This window comes from Abrus precatorius, unplaced genomic scaffold, assembly GCF_003935025.1.
Source record: "Abrus precatorius isolate BTA unplaced genomic scaffold, Abrus_2018 Scaffold4, whole genome shotgun sequence".
Classification (NCBI taxonomy): Eukaryota; Viridiplantae; Streptophyta; class Magnoliopsida; order Fabales; family Fabaceae; genus Abrus; species Abrus precatorius.
In genome coordinates, this window is record NW_020874384.1 from 16,926,617 (window position 1) to 16,946,590 (window position 19,974).

At 34.0% G+C, this 19,974-nt stretch overlaps 4 protein-coding genes across 6 annotated transcripts; 3 read left to right on the forward strand and 1 right to left on the reverse strand.

Annotated features, from left to right (window-relative positions):
- The first annotated feature begins 737 nt into the window (after nucleotides 1–737).
- Nucleotides 738–5,439, forward strand: LOC113865953 (phospholipase D alpha 1-like). Of its 2 annotated transcripts, XM_027500781.1 has the most exons (4): nucleotides 738–881; nucleotides 2,588–2,653; nucleotides 2,987–4,838; nucleotides 4,994–5,439. In XM_027500781.1, the coding sequence occupies exons 1-4, from the start codon at nucleotides 792–794 to the stop codon at nucleotides 5,437–5,439; spliced, it is 2,454 nt and encodes an 817-aa protein (XP_027356582.1). In that variant the 5' UTR covers nucleotides 738–791. The 2 variants fall into 2 exon arrangements, with proteins under 2 accessions (XP_027356582.1, XP_027356583.1); XM_027500782.1 differs by lacking the exon at nucleotides 2,588–2,653 and having other exon boundaries at nucleotides 738–883; nucleotides 2,968–4,838.
- A 253-nt stretch (nucleotides 5,440–5,692) lies between these two features.
- On the reverse strand, nucleotides 5,693–6,760 carry LOC113866215 (SPX domain-containing protein 1-like). The gene is made up of 3 exons (XM_027501096.1): nucleotides 6,386–6,760; nucleotides 6,172–6,298; nucleotides 5,693–5,757 (listed from the first exon to the last, which is right to left on the reverse strand). The coding sequence occupies exons 1-3, from the start codon at nucleotides 6,626–6,628 to the stop codon at nucleotides 5,693–5,695; spliced, it is 435 nt and encodes a 144-aa protein (XP_027356897.1). The 5' UTR covers nucleotides 6,629–6,760.
- An 868-nt stretch (nucleotides 6,761–7,628) lies between these two features.
- LOC113865950 (RNA-dependent RNA polymerase 6-like) lies at nucleotides 7,629–12,642 on the forward strand. 2 transcript variants are annotated; one of them, XM_027500778.1, is made up of 3 exons: nucleotides 7,629–7,778; nucleotides 8,288–11,026; nucleotides 11,431–12,642. In XM_027500778.1, exons 2-3 carry the CDS (start codon nucleotides 8,309–8,311, stop codon nucleotides 12,322–12,324), a joined length of 3,612 nt encoding a protein of 1,203 aa, XP_027356579.1. In that variant the 5' UTR covers nucleotides 7,629–7,778; nucleotides 8,288–8,308; the 3' UTR covers nucleotides 12,325–12,642. The 2 variants fall into 2 exon arrangements, with proteins under 2 accessions (XP_027356579.1, XP_027356580.1); XM_027500779.1 differs by having other exon boundaries at nucleotides 7,743–7,778; nucleotides 8,297–11,026; nucleotides 11,431–12,524.
- A 2,735-nt stretch (nucleotides 12,643–15,377) lies between these two features.
- Nucleotides 15,378–19,294, forward strand: LOC113865951 (phospholipase D alpha 1-like). Its single transcript, XM_027500780.1, has 5 exons — nucleotides 15,378–15,479; nucleotides 15,622–15,725; nucleotides 16,547–16,627; nucleotides 16,767–18,627; nucleotides 18,823–19,294. Exons 2-5 carry the CDS (start codon nucleotides 15,630–15,632, stop codon nucleotides 19,263–19,265), a joined length of 2,481 nt encoding a protein of 826 aa, XP_027356581.1. The 5' UTR covers nucleotides 15,378–15,479; nucleotides 15,622–15,629; the 3' UTR covers nucleotides 19,266–19,294.
- Nucleotides 19,295–19,974: the final 680 nt, after the last annotated feature.

Below are 19,974 nucleotides of genomic sequence, written 5' to 3' on the forward strand. Positions count from 1 at the left end.
AAACTCTAACAAAGTAGAATAATTTAAATATTTTTAAGAGTATGGAGTGTAATTTAATCTTAAAAATATAAATTCAAATTTCAATTAAAACAAAGAAACAAATTCATCCTTATAAGAAAAAATCGCGTTATAGCATGGAGAATCATCAGTGTTATTATACAAATACAATTATATGTGTAGTAGTTTTATAACACAATTGCATCCAATGCCTTTTCAAACTGGTTTCTATTCTCTTCACTGTTAGTTTTATAATTTTAACAGAAACTAAATGTATCTTGACAAACAGCTAATGCAGTAAATACACAAACTGTTAGTTTTTTAAATTAAGTGAGAGCATACATTATTAAACCAAATTTCAATTAATGGTATACAGCTACATTATTAAAAGAAAAACAGGTAGTATACAATTTCACTAATTAAAAATAATGGTAACTTGGGTCATAGACAATCCACCTACCTTGGCAAAACGGGCTTCTAGTCTGTTGCAAATAAGAAAGTGATCCTTACAAGCCAAGGAGGGAACTGATTCTGGATTTTGTTCTATGAAGACATTTCCCTTTCTTGAAAGAGAATACTCAGTAGATTCTCTCCCCATGTCTCTCTCCATATATATACATCGTTATCAAATTAAATGTAACCTTTATTTCCATTAAGTCCATTTGCTACAGAAAAGTTTCCTGTTTTTTTCAACCATTCCTCAATAGTCTCTTTTACCTTTTGTAAAATTTGAATTTGGCCTCTATGATTATGATATAGATCATAGCATAGCAAGGGACTAAGTGTAAAACAAAATGCCTCACCTCCTACATGGGACGCTTAAAGTAACCATAGTTGAAGTTGATAGACTACATACTGGATGTAATTTCGATTTCTGCCGGAAGGTATCATCGTCAAAACTCTCTTGTTTTAATCATTAAGGGAACTATAGAAGAATATATATTATTTTAACATTCATACTAATAGCCTATTTGGAAAAGATTATGAATAGTTTATAAAGAATGGTTTATAAATCTCATAAACTATTTTGATAAGCTTTATTATTAAATTTATGAGATAAACTATTTTAAAATAACTTATTGAATAAACGTTTAGAAAAACCTACCTATGCGTTTAACACATGATTAAAAGAATGAAACTTTCAAGATATCTTATCTATATCTTCTTTTTATGGAAAGAAATAGAGAAATAAAACTACTATTTATCTGTTTTCTCTTCATTTTTTCCAATAAAAGTAAAGTGTAAAGCGTGAAAATAGAAAATAAGGGGTGAGAATAACCTAATAGGATTGTTAATGCATAAATCTAGAAATATTGAATGTTGGTAATCTTACCCAAGAAGTAGGGGCGGGGCCAGAAATATTTATTGGTCAGTCATGTTATAAGATTAATAAAAGTATAAAGAAATGAAGAGATATATCAATATTAAAGAAAAATATTAATTTGTCAACATTTCACATTCACAATAATACAAGGGTAACTAATTTTTTTGGGGATAATCAATCTTATTTAAATAGCCACTCATATTTAAAAATAAAAAATATATATTTTTTAACGATAGCCATGGTTGACCCCAACCAAGCATGAATTGCTTAAGTGCTATTTGGGTAATGAGTTCACCTCAACTTCTCCACATATCATTTTCAAAGGAGAAATTATAATTGTACAAAAAAAATTTATAACATTCTTTTACAAATTAGAAAAAATACTGTAAACAATATTATAATAATGAGTGAAGTACAAAATATTACGATGATTGTAGCTAATTCAACATGACAGATATGTTATGTCTGCTCTTTAGGTGCTTCACGTTTTTTTTAATGTATAGGGCCCTGCTCGGGTTGACAATAATTTCTTCAAAATAATGCAGTTTGGATAGTTTGTATTTAAGAAGTTTTAACAGAATATGTTTGAAACCCTTAACATACATTTATCATAAATATTTCTCTTTTTCCTCTCGGATTTTGCAGTAGAAAGCTGAAGTATAGATAGCTATAGCATTAACTTCATTTCAAGAAGAATATGTGTGGATCACACTGGCTTTTATAATTGAAGTTATTTATGTTTTTGGCCAAATACTCAATGAAAACTTAAGGCATTCACACACATTCTGTTTAAGTAGGAAAAAGATGATAATATATTTTGACCCTTAACATTTTAAAATTTTTAATCATAAGTCAATTTTTCTATTCAAATTTCCATTGTCTATTAATTAATAAAGCGAGTAAACCCTTTCCTCTTTCTAAAAGAACAAAATTCCATCTTTTTTCACATTTCTTTTTAAAACTAAATAGAATAAAATCCTCTTCTTAATTAACGGCCATGTAAAATTAGCTGTTGAAATAAACAAGCATTGTTTATGTGAAGGTTCAGTAGAAGGCATCAAGAAAAGCTTGTTGTTCTAACATGTTTCTGTCTTAAAGCAAATTAATTTTTGTTATCCAATCAGTACATTGCATAGTAACTGCTTGTTAGACATGAATGCCTCTATCTCAAATGCTTCCTAAGTCACACTCTAATAAAGAGAAATTAATATATTTAAGCTCTTTTACTTTGTACTTGGTTTTCTTCATAAAAATTTTGGAACAAAGGGTACAACGCACAAGGGGAAGAGATTTCTAGCCCAAGTCAAAGGTTGTCTGTTGTGTCGGCCTGAGGTATGTTAACCAATAACTGACTTTTTTATTTTATTTTTTCTTTCTATTTGTGTTCTATTATTTTAACTTTGTAAAATTAACACACTATGTGATACGGTATACAAAATTTTTATTTTTCTCTTATGCTTTGTTTTGTTTACACGTGTATCTAAAAAAATACACTTCTAGATCAAAGAGAAACTTTAGGTGTCAATTTTAGATATCAATAAAACATTTTCCTTTATAATTGGCTACTTTACTTCCTTTACTGTTATAGGGAACATGTTTCATTTTCTATTTATGTAAATGTGAAATTGTTTCTTCTAAATCCTAACACGTAAACACATGATGAAGATTGTTGGAACAAGACTGTATGCAACGGTTGATTTAGATAAGGCAAGGGTTGGAAGAACCAGAATGATTGGAAATCAGCCCTCAAACCCAAAGTGGAATGAGACCTTTGAAATCTATTGTGCCCATCACATCTCATACATTATATTCACTGTGAAAGATGGTAACCCAATTGGGGCAACTCTAATTGGAAGAGCTTTTGTCCCTGTTGAACAAGTTATTAAGGGCCCTATAGTTAATAGGTGGGTTGAAATATTAGATGATGAAGATCACCGTGCTGTGCCAGGTCATTCTAAAATTCGTGTCACCATACATTTCAACAGTGTTACCGAGGATAAAACATGTCTATGGTCTAAGGGCATAAGCATGCCATTTTATGGAGTTCCTCGTACATTTTTCAACCAAAGAGAAGGTTGTAGTGTTACTTTATACCAAGATGCTCATGTTCCTCGTGGACCTGTCCCATGGATTCCAATATCTAGAGAAATAGATTATATACCTGCAAGATGTTGGGAGGACATTTACATTGCTATTAATGATGCTAAGCACTTTATTTACATAGCTGGTTGGTCTATTTACACTGAAATAAGCTTAGTTAGGGACGATGACAAATTAAATGATACCCTTGGGGAGTTGCTAAAGAAGAAAGCTGAAGATGGTGTTAATGTTCTTATGCTTGTTTGGGATGATAGAACATCTGATGCTAATTTCAAGCTAGCTGGGTTGATGGGAACCCATGATGAGGAAACTGCAAATTACTTCAGAAACACACGTGTGCATTGTGTTTTGTGCCCACGAAACCCGGATTTTGGAAGAAGCATAATTCAAGGTTTTCAAATCTCAACCATGTTTACTCATCACCAAAAGAGTGTAGTAGTTGATGCGCCTGTTATAGGATCAGAGAAACGAAGCGTCAAAAGTTTCATAGGTGGGATTGATCTGTGTGATGGGAGATATGATACTAGAGAACACCCTCTATTTTCAACCTTAAATACAGTTCATAGTAATGATTTTCACCAGCCAAATTTCCCAAATGCTTCCATCAGAAAAGGTGGTCCAAGAGAGCCATGGCATGACATTCACTGTAGGCTAGAAGGACCTATTGCTTGGGATGTCTTGTACAATTTTGAGCAAAGATGGGAGAAGCAAGTTGGAAAGAAATTTCTTTTCTCACTTGATGAGATTGATGAAATTCTAGTCCATCCATCTGAAGCAACGAAATCTGAAGAAACTTGGACTGTTCAGTTGTTTAGATCCATTGATGGTGGTGCTGTTACTGGCTTTCCTCAAGCGCCAGATGATGTTGTTGAATTAGGCCTTGTTAGTGGGAAAGATAACATCGTTGATAGGAGCATTCAGGATGCTTACATAAATGCTATTAGAAGAGCAAGAAATTTCATCTACATTGAAAATCAGTATTTTATAGGGAGTTCATATGGTTGGAAAGCAACTGATAATGATATTATAGTTGAGGACATTGGTGCATTGAATCTTATACCAAAGGAGTTGTCATTGAAGATTATTAGTAAGATAGAAGCAGGAGAAAGGTTTGCTGTGTATGTAGTGATCCCAATGTGGCCTGAAGGAGAACCAGAAAGTGATTCAGTTCAAGCAATATTAGATTGGCAAAGGAGAACAATGGAGATGATGTATTCTGACATTGCTGAAGCCATAACGAAAAAGGGAATTGAAGCACACCCTCGAGATTATTTGACATTTTTTTGCCTTGGCAAGAGGGAGCACAAAGATACAGGAGAATATCCTCCTCCAGAGGAACCAGAGCAGGATAGTGACTACAGAAGAGCACAAAATGCTAGAAGGTTCATGATCTATGTTCATTCCAAGATGATGATAGGTATGGGATCAAAGACCCCTTATTTATTATTAGCTACATTTTATGTAACATTTTAATATCTCTCTATCTCTATATGTTTGATCATGTTTTTCTTTGCATGCATGTTTGGTCATTACTTAACAAATTATTAAATATGTGACATTTACTTCCCTCAGTTGATGATGAATACATAATCATTGGATCTGCCAACATAAATCAGAGGTCAATGGAGGGAGCAAGAGACACTGAGATTGCAATGGGTGCATTCCAACCACATCATCTAACATCATATGGGCCACCAAGAGGAGAGATACATAGATTTCGACGTGCACTATGGTATGAGCACCTTGGGAGTGATAATACTAACACAAACATCTTTGACAATCCAGAAAGTTTGGACTGCATTGGTCTTGTGAATGCACTTGCTCATATCAACTTGGACATGTACTCAAAAGAAGAATTTGATGAATATAGACCATTTCACCACCTAATGAGATACCCCATAGAAGTAACCAACGAAGGAGCCATAACAACCCTTCAAGGCCTTGAATATTTTCCTGACACCAAGGCTCGGATTTTGGGCTGCAAATCAAATATCTTACCTCCAATTCTCACCACCTAGTCAGTATTATTGTGCTTACCATGACAAAAAAATGTTTATGTAATTGCTTGTTGGGAGCAGGGTGGAGAGAGATTGAATGTATCAATTTAAAAACCTTATCTATCAATTTTATTATTTAAATAATAAAAAATTGATATCCTAAATATTTTTTATAAGTATGTGTCTTGAAAATACCTAAAAAAACGAAATTAACAGCTTTAGCTTTAGGTATTTCCAAAAATTTTACGCAAAATAATTTTTTATATTCTAATTATCATTGCGACATTCCTGTTTTAACAGTCAATGAAATGTCATATTTCTTTATTATCTTCACTAGACCTACACAAACACTCATCATCAAACAAGATAAATATTCAATCCTCCTGAAATTTGTGCTGCTTTCATTAAAATTATGATACTTGATAAATATATGTTTTCTTTTCATTTTAAAATTCTTTCTGAGATTAAAAATAAGAGAAGACGGAAAAGTAAAAACAGTCAAAAAGTGCATATTTAGTTCAGCTTACATTAGACAACTAGTCGTTTATTTCTTTCAACTTACAGAACTTTTGAAAATAAATCAACATTTCTCTTAATTTAAGCTAAGCAAAACAGGCTAAAATTATTATAAGACTGCAAAAAAAAAAAAATGTTGCATGAAGCACCTTCCTAATCCAATAAATTTATCTTTAACATAAATAAACAAAACACACGAGTCAGTAGTTGATTTCATGCATGAGCTTGAGAACATGCCTGTGTAGTTGAGTGCACTATAGTTCTCTAACAAAACCATCTCCCCATGAAAATCCACTATTTCCCTCCCTAGTGACATCAACTCCACATTTGAATCCATGACTTTGGCAACTCTGTCTTGCAACTCCTACAACACAAGTACAAACCACAGGTCTCAATTTCACAGGAGCAAAAAACAAAAAAAAAAAGGAAATAAATAATGAAACATAGTTACCTTCCATTTAATGATATATTCTTCCTCCTTGTCAACAAAGAAAGCATTGAACTTATCAATCTCAAGCTCCAAGAGGTGAAGGAAGTGGTTGATTTCATCAGCATCCAAACGGGGTGGAGTGAGAGCATCTTTGGGACACATAACCTTCAATTGTTTCTTCAAGTTTTTGTAGGACAAGAATTGGTCACGCCACTCAGGGAGGGTCTGCTCAATCTGGCTCTTCAGGATCTTCCAAAACTTCATGGCAACTCTAATGATCTATTCCTCACTTTTGCACAAGGGTGTTAGTGGAGTTGAGTGGATTGGATTAAAACTAGATAAAGGGAGAGAAATGCTAGTGTTTGGGTTCCGGGGAATTAGAATATTAATGTTGATATTGGAATATCCTTAATGTTCTACACGCAATTTGCATAGGTTTCACCGGTTTTGTGCTAGTGGTAACAGTATAATTCTATTCTGCTCCTTTACTTGCCGCCTTATTAGAATATATTATTCTTTTGGACCAACCTACTACTACACGGTGCTTAGGTTTCATCAACATTCCCATGATGCCCAAATCATAAATTACACTCAAGTGAATAGACCCTAATGTTATAATTTTGTAATCGATGCATCACGTCCAAATCCACCTCTTAAACCTCGAGAAATTATTGCATGCTCCAGAATCATATGATTCCACCTAATGAAAATGCAATATATAAATATTTAAATTAGACAAAATGTGAGTGGTGAAATCATATAATTTCGAATTATCCAAAAATTTATCCTTAAATTTTCTAATTTGCATCTAAAATCTTATTTTTATCTTGACTAGATATAAAATGTGTTAAAGTTTATCTAATAATTATCAAAATTGTAATAATTTCGTTTAAAAGCTGGTATTTTTCTTTGTGTAAACTTTTTATCACTTCAGGCACTCATAAAAATGGGTGTATGGTTAGATATACTATAAAAAACCTCAAACACACAATTTTGATGTAGTTTTTTTTATATTTATTTTCTTCTTCCATTTACTGAAATAGAAACGCCAAGTTATTTATTCAACAATATAAACTATAAAAAAACAATTTAAAACATAATTTAATTAATTAAAATAATATAGTGATCGTAATATTAGTAGTATTCAACTATTTTAAAAACTAAGCCCTAACAAATTATAATGGACCCTGATTACGGATGGGTGAATGGAAAAGCAAAAGCAAAGCGGGAAAAAGCGAGAAAGACACACTGAGGTGAGTGACTCACACTAGCTTTGTTGTTTATAATGTAAATGTAAACTTCGTGGCGAAGGCACCAAAAACTGAATCAAACTAGACTTGACCAGTCAACACCTTTAATCTTTTTCTTCCACTATACAATCGCATTCTCTTCTCATTCTCTTACTTCCAAGGAGGTACATCATTTTCTCTTTTCTTCCTCATCTGCCTACTTTCCCTTTTTTTTATATTATTATTATCAAGATTGTCTCTTGCGTTTAGTTTGGTTAGTGGTTAAGTTTTTGCGCTTGTTATTTGTAATGGGTTGTGCTTCTTCTTCTTCTTCTTCTTTTTTGCTGGGAAATGGGGTCTTATTTGGTGCTTGATTGTGTTTTGAATTGTGGGTCTTACTTATTTTTCCTATTTTAGTGTTGGCATTGAACTATTTGTAGATTTTGTATGTTGTTATATTATTTGTCACTTGTGATTAATGATTATGTACCCGAAGTTAATGTATTTGTGTTTTAGAGTTGATGATACTGTGAGGTATACCCTTCTGTTCTTGCTTCTAAATTCCCCATTTCTGAATCTTTATTACATGAATGTTTTATGGGCTAATGTTCCCCCACCCCTTTTTTGTTCTCAAGTATTGATTTATGGTGGCTGTTTCAGAGGTTAATCAAATTTGGAAATTTGTGTTGTTTAGAATTTACAGACAACTGAGAACATGGACTTGGAAGGAAGTGAAAAGGATTCAGTGGTTACTCAGGTTAGCATTGGTGGATTTGACAGTGAGGTCACAGCAAGTGATCTTGTGACGTACTTGGAAGATAAAATTGGACTTGTGTACAGATGTCGGTTGAAAACTTCTTGGACCCCTCCAGAGTCTTATCCAGAATTTAATATCATTGATACTGCACAGATTAAAAAAACAGATGTCTATCAGAAGGTTGAGCCTCACGCCTTTGTTCATTTTGCATCACCAGGATCTGTAACTACGGCCCTGAATGCTTCAGGTTGTTGTGATCTATTTTTGAAAAATCAACCATTAAAGGTCAGCCGCGGGCCTGAAAATCCATTCTTCCTGAACCAAAGGAGGAGAACTACAATTCCTTTTAAAATGTCTGATGTACTTGTTGAAATTGGGACTTTGGTTGGCCCAGAGGAGTTTTTTGTTGCTTGGAGAGGACCTGATAAAGGCGTAAAATTTCTAGTGGATCCTTTTGATGGCCAGTGCAAGATTTGTTTCAATAGAGATACTGCATTTTCATTCAAAGGAATAGAAAAAAAAGCTGTGATAAAGTGTGATTTTCAGGTGGGATTCTTGGTTAGAGACATTAATGAGATCAGGAGATATAATGACACATCATATCTCGTTGTTTTATTACACCTAGCTTCATCACCTTGGGTTTGGTACAGAACTGCCGATGATGATATTGAAGAATTAGTCCCATTTGATTTGCTGGATGATGATGATCCTTGGATTAGGACCACTGATTTTACACCTAGTGGGGCAATTGGTCGATGCAATTTTTATAGAATTTCAATCCCTCCTCGCTATGGTGCAAAATTGATGAAGGCTATGCTTTATCTGAAAGGACAAAGAGTGCAAGTGCAAGAAATTCCTCTTCGACGACCACTTAGGATACTGGATGAACCTGATTTTGGGGTGTCCATGTCAGATGCCTTCTTCTATATAAATTTTCAGAAGGGCATTGCCTTTGATATACTGTTCTTGGTCAATGCCATCATACACAAAGGCATATTCAATCAGCACAGGTTGTCAGATAGGTTTTTTGAATTGCTGAGAAATCAACCTATGGAGCTTAATGTGGCTGCCCTGAAGCATTTATGTTCTTACAAACGTCCAGTGTTTGATGCAACCAAGAGGCTAAAAACAGTCCAAGATTGGTTGCTCAGAAATCCTAAACTTTATCAGGGTTCTAAACAGTTAGATGACATTGTTGAGGTTAGAAGATTGGTTATTACTCCAACAAAAGCCTATTGTGTACCACCAGAAGTTGAATTGTCCAACAGGGTTCTCAGAAGATTCAGAGATGTTTCAGATCGTTTCTTGAGAGTAGCCTTTATGGATGAGGGCATGCAAACAATTAATGTGAATGCTCTTAATTATTATGTTGCTCCAATAGTGAAGGAGATCACGTCAAACTCTTTTCCACAAAAGACAAGAATATATAAAAGGATCAAGACCATCCTGGAAGAAGGATTTCACTTTTGTGGCCGAAAGTATTCGTTTTTGGCCTTTTCATCCAATCAACTTCGAGATCGTTCTGCTTGGTTTTTTGCTGAAGACAAAAACATAAGTTGCGTTAAAATACGAAATTGGATGGGCAGATTTAATCAAAGAAATATAGCAAAATGTGCTGCCAGGATGGGACAATGCTTCTCATCTACTTATGCAACGGTTGAAGTTGTCGCAAATGAAGTTAACTCCATGCTGCCTGATGTTGAGAGGAATAATTATGTTTTCTCTGATGGCATTGGTATCATCACTCCTGATCTTGCCAGTGAAGTTGCAGAAAAATTGAAATTGGACAGTGTACCCTCTGCTTACCAGATCAGATATGCTGGTTTTAAAGGGGTTGTAGCCTCTTGGCCTGCTAAAGGGGATGGGATCAGACTTTCTTTGAGGCCTAGTATGGACAAGTTTCAATCTACTCATACTATCTTAGAGATTTGTGCTTGGACTAGGTTTCAGCCTGGTTTTCTTAACAGGCAGATCATAACATTGCTTTCAGCACTGAGTGTACCTGATGAAATATTTTGGAAAATGCAGGAGGCTATGCTTTTGAGGTTAAATCAAATGCTTCTGGATGCAGATATCGCTTTTGATGTTCTCACCAAATCATGTGCTGAGCATGGAAATGCTGCAGCAATAATGTTAAGTTGTGGCTTCAGTCCCCAAACTGAACCTCATCTCAGAGGTATGTTAACTTCTGTACGTGCTGCACAGCTTTGGGGACTTAGAGAAAAGTCCAGGATTTTTGTATCATCTGGGCGATGGTTGATGGGTGTCTTAGATGAGTTGGGTGAGCTTGAACAAGGGCAGTGCTTTGTTCAAGTGTCTACTCCTTCTATTGAAAATTGTTTCTCAAAGCATGGCTCAAGATTTTCAGAAACAAAGAGCCTGCAAGTAGTTAAAGGTTTGGTGGTTATAGCCAAAAATCCTTGTCTTCATCCTGGAGACGTAAGAGTTTTGGAGGCAGTTGATGCCCCTGGTTTGCATCATTTATACGATTGTCTTGTTTTCCCTCAAAAGGGTGACAGACCCCATACAAATGAAGCTTCTGGAAGTGACCTTGACGGGGATCTATATTTTGTCACGTGGGATGAAAATCTTATTCCACCAAGTAAGAGGAGCTGGATACCTATGGCTTATGCTGCTCAAGAAAGCAAGCTTCAGACACGTCAAGTCACTACCCGAGTATGTGATTTTTGAATGTTATTCTATGAAGTTCCATAGTTAACTAGCTGTGGGCTATGCATGGGTAATATTACAATGAGATTGTTGTTTTTCATTCATAGCATCATGCCTTTGATTAGTAATTCAGATGATATATGCACTACAAGGACTTGCTGGAAGTCATAAAATTTCATACTGGGGAAATATTTCTTCTGATCTCAAACATAAAATTTTGAGTATGCTGGAACTAATTCTACACATACAGTCATAGAGTTTGAGGTATATGTTGCTAGTGTGTTGCTTTCTTGCACCTTTACGTGCTCTGCACATTCTTTAACTTGTGTTGTACATATGGTGTTATTTTTCATGTTGACTATGTATTGTGAAAATGAGTCAGCAATTTAAAGTTGTCTTCCACACTGCAGGACATCATAGATTTTTTTGCCAAAAACATGGTAAATGAGCATTTGGGTGCAATCTGCAATGCACATGTGGTACATGCTGATTGCAGTGACTACGGTGCCTTGGATGAGAAATGTATATGCTTGGCTGAGCTAGCAGCCACTGCTGTTGATTTTCCAAAGACCGGGAAGGTTGTCTCCATGCCTCCTCAGCTGAAACCAAAACTGTATCCTGATTTCATGGGGAAAGAGCAGCACCAGTCTTACAAGTCCAATAAAATCCTGGGTAGACTTTACCGGCGTATCAGAGATGCTTATGATAACGATATTGATTCTGCTGATTTGAATTATGTGACAGGTGATATACCATACGACAAAGATCTTGAGGTTCCTGGATCTGGTGATTTTATTGATGATGCGTGGGAACAAAAGTGCTCATACGATGCCCAGTTGAGTGCACTACTTGGTCAATACAAAGTAAAAAGAGAAGAAGAAGTTGTCACTGGACAGATCTGGTCCATGCCAAAATACAACAGTAGGAAGCAAGGGGAACTTAAGGAGAGGTTGAAACATTCATACAGTGCCCTGAAAAAGGAATTTAGGCAAACTTTTGAGAAATTGAATTCAGATGGTGCAGAATTAAGTGAGGAAGATAAAAACTTACTGTATGAGCAGAAAGCTTCAGCCTGGTATCAGGTTACATATCATCCTATATGGGTGAAAAAATCCCTTGATCTGCAAGATAAGTCCCCAGGGAACCAAGAGCCAGATAGTTTCGGAAGTGTGGTGATGTTGAGTTTTCCTTGGATTGCAGTTGATTACCTAGCTCGCACGAAGATAAAGCATCGAACAGTTGGAAATTTTGATTCAACCAAGCCAGTGGATTCACTGGCAAAGTATCTGTCTGAAAGGTTATAACTCAACTCAATTGAATTTGCCGTTGGCTTCAAGGCCACTCTGCCATTCTCAAATATCACAGTGAACTTGTGTATAATATCCCATATGGAGGTCTTCGATTGGTATTCACTGTTCAGTTCACCTAAACTGCTTTGGTCTGTAACTAGGCTTGATCCCGTGCCAGGAATTGCCTTCAGACTCTAATTAGTTGCATTTGATATATGGCCTGTATTTTCTACCAGTCCTGTTGTGCATGTGGTTGATTCAATATATGTGATGGTGATTGTGATTGAATTCTGTTTCTTGACCTTTCTAAACTTAATCAATTTATATTTGTTTTCATGAGGAGTGCTTTCAATACTACCTGGATGTGAACCTTATGTTTGAGCAATGCCCATGAGAGTTCATTAGTTACTAACCTTATATATGTGGATATGAAATTTTGAGCTTGGCCCTTGTCTGTTCCCAAGTGGACTCATTGATTCAGCATTATGTTGCCTCTCTCACACCCTCTGTTTGAAACCATTGAAAATGGGAGGAAAAAAACTACCGAGAAAAGCGTGGAAAATGTGATTTCCTCCAATTAGGAGATGTAAAGTTAAGGGTGGAATCTACAAACATGTTTCCTCACTTATGCATTGTGTTCTGCATTCATACAATTTTTAAATAGTAGTGAAGCTATTATTGAGACTATGGCATATAATTAAATGTCAAAGCTCTTGGAATTAAATTTTTTTGGTATAAGCAGATCTTGAGTGTGATAATAGGTGCTGTGCTTGAGAATGTTACCCAATAACTTAGCAGAAAAAAGATGATGATATGCCTCTGGTAGTAGGAGTGATAGAAGCACAGGATTAGTCGGTGGATGTACGGAAGAGTAGTAAATTTTTGGTACTGCTGCATTACTTACTCTCTTGTAATTATTTTTTTCTTATTTTATACTTCTTTCTAATTTTAATTTTAAAAAATAAGAATAACCATACAAAAATAGTTGTTATTATTTTAAGGGAAGGAATATGTACCACAGGAGTATTGATAATATATTCATAGAAGAGGCATAAAAAGCAGTTTTATATTTGAAGGCTATAAAGTATGTTTTGGTTTGCATATTATTACATATGCTATGAATATGTTTTTTAATTTTTTATTATTTTAATCCGTAAATTTTTTTAAAAAAGTTATTGTTTTGTAATGATGTCTAAACCTAAGTCACATCGTTGTAATAACAGAGGACATGTTCTAGCATATAAAAATATCAGTAACGATATCCATTCGTTTTAGTACGTTTTGTGATGGATGAATTTTACATAAATCTCATTAAAAAAACAATAATGATGTCTTTTCAATAAAATTGTTCTTTTCTAATAACTCAGTTGGCAAAAGTTGAAAACATTACGTGAAGGTGATAGAATTGAAACAAGTGTGCTTCGGCAAAGTCACATGAAAATCAACTAAAGTAAGCAAAATATTTTTTTTTCTTTAAAAATTTGATTTTTTTTAACGGGTATACAGGCAAAAATTAATAAATAACAATTTTTTATTAAATTTTTTAATATTTAATATTATCCATTCCTTAAATTTTATAATATTGTTTATTTTTAATAAAAAATACTAAATATAAATTTTTTATTATGTGTTACTAACTAAACACACATTAGCAAAATCATTTAGAATTTGATAAAAATAAATTTAAAACTATAGATTTTATTTTGAGATGGCAAGAGAAATTCATTTAGAATTAGCCTCAGTCTAGAGAAATTTTTCAATACGTGCTTAGAAGAGTTAAATATGTAGTAAAATAAATTATTTTTTTTATAAATTAAATCAACTTATACTTTTTTTTAAAAAAAAAATTGATTAACTTTTCTAAAATTTTGAAGAGATGAGTTTCTTTTAACTAATAAGAAGTATTTTGTTCATTTTTCATATTAATTTTTTCTCTTCTAAGAACTTATCTGTAAGTTCACTTGAATTTAATCTTAATGAATGGTTTCCACAAATAATTTATTGTTATTATTAAATTTTTTAGTATAATTTATTATAATAAGTTTTTTTACACTTTATTCTAAAAATTTATAGTTAAATTTATAGCATACGGAAACTCTAATTTAAAAAAAAAAACACTGAATTAAATTGTTTCGCAGCCTTAGCCAAAACATTGCATGTAAATTGCTTTGCCTGGTAAGAGAATTAGTGAATGGTTGTAATGGAAATGACTGTGAAGCTAAACAATCACCAATGATCTGAGATTTAATTTCTGTGTTCTTGCCGGATCGCGCTGCATATTGCCGTGAAGTGCTTCTTCGGACAACGATGATAGTAAATTTTAAAATGTTTTGTTTTTTACAAAAATGTTTTATTTAAACTATTAATTATTTATCAAAGTATTTAATAATTGATTATAAAAGTTGAACATCAAGTTTTGTCTATGCTATTTTCATCTCTCTTTTTTCAGTGCGTATAGATAAAAATTATTCGTTACATAATATCTAAAGGCATTTATAAATTAATTATTTACCGATTAAAAAAATTTAATTACTATGATTTAAAAAAAATGATGTGTTTATATTAGACACAAATATTAAATTTTTAAAATTCTTACATCAAAAAAGAAATCACCCTTCAAAATTTTTAAACAAGAATTGCTTTGAGACATGTTCCCCATTCTTTCAGTGACTAGATGCCTTTCAATCCACTGAACGCATCACAAAATTCTTACCTTAATCGGAAAAATATAATGGACCCCCCATTCCTTTCCCAAAAAAGAAAAAAAAATCAGATGAATATAAAAGGGGCCACTTTTATGTTCTATTGTTACTTTTTCCATGTTTGAAATACTTGAGTGAAATAGAAATAAAATTATAAATGGGTAGTCCAATTGTAATTTGAGCCTTTCTTGTAAAATTCTTCTTCCTTGAATGTTAAGGTGGGAACTAATTCCAACTTGAGAAATTGCAAAAGAATCTTTGTTGTTCGAACTTGTGTTTATAACAATAAATATCTTGCTTGAGAATTAAGACAGAATATGTATCATATCATATCATATCATATCTTCCTTCTATGTACCCATCTCCACTGTGCCTATAAATGTATAACATTAAAAGGTCTTCATGGTATGTATATATATAAGGACCGTACCATCGTCAACATTTTTCATCCTTAACCTTCATTTCCATGTAAGCATGTTTATTACACAAACTTCTATTATGTGTTCTTGCGTGTCATTGATTCTAGCCATTTAAAGTATGTAACATGCACGTGTTGTGTTATGGAAACTGAAAGCTAAATATCTTTCTCTTTACTCACTTCTTTTCACAGCACAAATAATGCCGCATTTGCTGCACGGGAGGCTCGATGTGACCATATATGAAGTCGATACGCTACAAACTTTAAATGAGTGCAATTTCAATCTCTGCTTAAAGGTGCCTTAATCAGAAAACTTCCTCTCTTGTTCTACTCTTAATAAATATCGTTAAAAACAATAAACATTACTAAGTTCCAAGCTATTTTCCTCCTCCGTTGAATTAGAATTGCATCTTGTATGTTTCATATGAAGGACGTTCATATGCTGCAATCAAATTAATGTAAACTCCCAACAAAAAAAATTAATGTAAATCTAGAAGTTATTAAATCCATTAATATATATATGCTAGTACAAATAATAATTTAACATCAACTTATTTCCCATTTGATTTTATGTGGATGGACTTGAAAGCTTGTTTAGCAATAATGTGCATTGTTGTATGATCTTTATTAGTTATTATAATTATTCTCCCAAGAATTTGTCATCAGAAATATGAACTAATTCTGTATGTATCAAATCTTAACAGCACTATAGTTTACTATCTATGTTAGAGAAAAGAAACATTTAGTGCATGTTTGGATTCAAGTTAAGTTGAGGTAGAATCACATTTATTCCATCATAACATAATTTTGTTTATAATTTTGTATAAAAATATTAATGATTAATTAGAAACTCTCAATCAAAATTGTCTTAAAACTCCCATTTTAACTAACGACTTAAATTGTAGTTTTTGCATCGAATTAAAAAAATTACACTAATTTTTACTACAAATATACTTTTAAGAAACAAGTTTCTAAGAATAGATCTCCTTACTTCAAACTTAATTATAAACAAAATAAACTACATAATCAAGTAGGCTCACCCAAACACAAACTTATTCGAACTCTTATTCTGTGTTTTTGTTAACGTTCATTTTTGCTTTCAAATTTTGTAAACAAGGGTACAAGTACAAGTGTGGGGAAGAGATTTCTGTCCCAACTCAAGAGTTTTCTGTTGTGCCAATGCCAATGCCAACCCGAGGTATCTTAATTCTTGACATACCTCTCTTTAGCTTAGGCAATTTGAAATTTTTTTATTTTAAGCAACACTTCATTTTCTCTGCTTACATGTGAGATTTCCTTCGAAGTCCTAAATCTTAACATGCAAAATTGTTTAACAGATTATCAGTATGGGTCTCTATGCAACGGTTGATTTAGATAAGGCAAGGGTTGGAAGGACTAGAATGATAAACAATCGACCCTCCAACCCCAAGTGGTACGAGACCTTTCACATATATTGTGCCCATTACATCTCAAACATTATATTCACAGTGAAACAAGATGACCCAATTGGAGCAACTCTAATTGGAAGAGCTTATGTTCCTGTTGAGCAAGCCATGAAAGGCAACATAGTGGATACATGGGTCGATATATTAGATGAGGACCATAAGCCCATACCAAGTGGCTCCAAAATCCACGTCCGTATGCAATATATTGATGCTAAGAATGACATAACCTGGTCTCGAGGAATAAGGACTCCATGGTTTGAAGGAGTTCCTCACACCTTCTTCCGTCAAAAAACTGGTTGCGAAGTTACTTTGTACCAAGATGCCCATGTTTCAGATCGTCACGTGCCATGGATCCCTATATCCGGAGGAAATTATGAGCATAGGAAATGTTGGGAAGATATTTATGCTGCCATTATGGATGCTAAGCACTTGATTTACATAACTGGCTGGTCTGTTTACACTGAAATAACCTTGGTTAGAGATCCAAATGAGTCAAGAACAAGAATCACCCTTGGGGAACTACTCAAGCAGAAAGCTGATGAAGGTGTCACTGTTCTTATGCTTGTTTGGGATGACAGAACTTCTGTTCCAGACTTCAAGAAAGATGGTTTGATGGCAACCCATGATCAAGAAACTGCAGAATACTTCAAAAACACAAATGTGCGTTGTGTTTTGTGCCCTCGGAACCCGGATGATGGAAGAAGCGTAGTTCAAGGTTTTGAAATCTCAGCAATGTTCACTCATCACCAAAAAACTATAGTTGTTGATAGACAACTTGGTGGTGCTGATGTGGGGAGACGGCAGAGAACAATCACAAGTTTCCTTGGTGGCATTGATCTTTGTGATGGGAGGTATGATACTCAAGAACATCCTCTATTTTCAACTTTGAACACAGTCCATCATGATGATTTCCATCAGCCAAACTTCCCAGGCGCTTCCATCAAGAAAGGTGGTCCAAGAGAGCCATGGCATGACATTCACTGCAAGCTAGAAGGACCCATTGCATGGGATGTTTTGTTCAATTTTCAGCAAAGGTGGGAGAAGCAGGTTGGAAAAAAGTTCCTACTCCCTTCAAGCATGCTTGATGATTATCTTCTCCCTCAATCCACTGTGGCAAGGTCGGATGAAAATGAAGTATGGAATGTTCAGTTATTCAGATCCATTGATGGTGGTGCTGCTTTTGGCTTCCCTCAAGACCCAGAAGAGGCAGCTGAATTTGGCCTTGTTAGTGGGAAAGATAACATCATTGACAGAAGCATTCAGGATGCTTATATAAATGCTATTAGGCGTGCAAAGAACTTTATCTACATTGAAAATCAGTATTTCCTAGGGAGTTCATATGGTTGGCAAGCACGTGATATTAAAGTTGAGGATATTGGTGCTTTGCATCTTATACCAAAGGAACTGTCACTGAAGATCGTTGACAAGATTGAAGCAGGAGAGAGGTTTTGTGTGTATATTGTTATACCAATGTGGCCAGAAGGCATTCCTGAAAGTGCTTCAGTTCAAGCAATATTAGACTGGCAAAGGAGAACAATGGAGATGATGTATTCTGATATAGCTGAAGCCATTCGAAGAAAGCGAATTGAAGCCAACCCAAGGGACTACTTAACCTTTTTCTGCCTTGGAAATCGTGAGGGAAAGAAAGATAAAGAATACACTCCTCCAGAGGCACCAGAGCCTAATAGTGATTATAGTAGAGCACAACAGTCTAGGAGATTCATGATCTATGTTCATGCCAAGATGATGATAGGTAAGATTTCCAATCCAAGACCTCTTATTTATGTGTAACATTTTTTGGTCCTTTCATGTTTCATTATACTTAATTTGGGTTAACGTGTGACTCAATTTCAAAATTAGTCTTTATAAACTCTTATCTAGTCATGTCTTGAGACTTCATCAGATATGATATTAACTAACATGTTGTGGTGACTTTCACTTGCTTCAGTTGATGATGAATACATAATCATTGGTTCTGCCAACATAAACCAAAGATCAATGGATGGAGCAAGGGACAGTGAGATTGCAATGGGTGGATTCCAACCAGGTCATATAGTATCAGAAGGGCCACCAAGAGGACAAATATATGGATTTCGACGTGCACTATGGTATGAGCATCTTGGGGATCTTCCTGATACAAGCATTTTTGACAATCCACAAAGGTTGGACTGCATCAGGCTTGTGAATCATCTTGCACAGATCAACTGGGACAAATACTCTAATGAAGCTTTTGATGAATATGACACTTTTCACCATCTCTTGCGCTACCCCGTAGAAGTAACATACGATGGAAAAATAGCAACTCTTCCAGGGTTTGAATATTTTCCTGACACCAAGGCTCGGATTCTTGGTTCCAAATCAGATTATCTTCCTCCAATTCTCACCACCTAGCTAGTGTTGTGCTCATCAAAGTAACTGCCTACCCCAGTTTGTGAAACAAGTTTTAGATGTTAAACAGTGTAATTACTTGTTGGGAGAAGTGTGTTGAAATTTCAATATATAGTTATAAAAATAATCATTGTTGCCATGTATATATAATAATAAATGTAAAGACTTGTTTTCAGGTTGAGCACTTTTTTCTTTAAATTCAAAAAGTTTTACTAAATTATACTTACCCCCCCCCCCCCCCTCATTTGACTATTAAAAGGAAAAAGGAAATCTTTTGATTTTTGGACAGTTAATATTTCTCAAATACAATAATCAGGAAAAAAAATATTTGTAAATTGGGTGATAAAAAAGTATAAAAACTTACAAAAGAATTGTTGTTTATATATATATATATATATATATATATATATATATATATTAAGATCATTGACATATCTCACAAATTAATAATAAAGATCATTTAAAAAATTAAAATTTAGAAAAAAAAATTAATCAAAAATTTAAAATATTGTTAATCATATTGACAAATATTTAAGCTTGTATTATATTTAATAATAATTTTTATTAAAACTTTTCATAAAAATAGAATAATTAAAAATCTAACAATAAATTTTTTTAGACACCCTTCGTACTATGTACGGGTCTAATTCCGGTAACATCACAACCAAGTCTACATCGGCATCGCCCAATTCAGCAAGAGATAAGTCTTGGG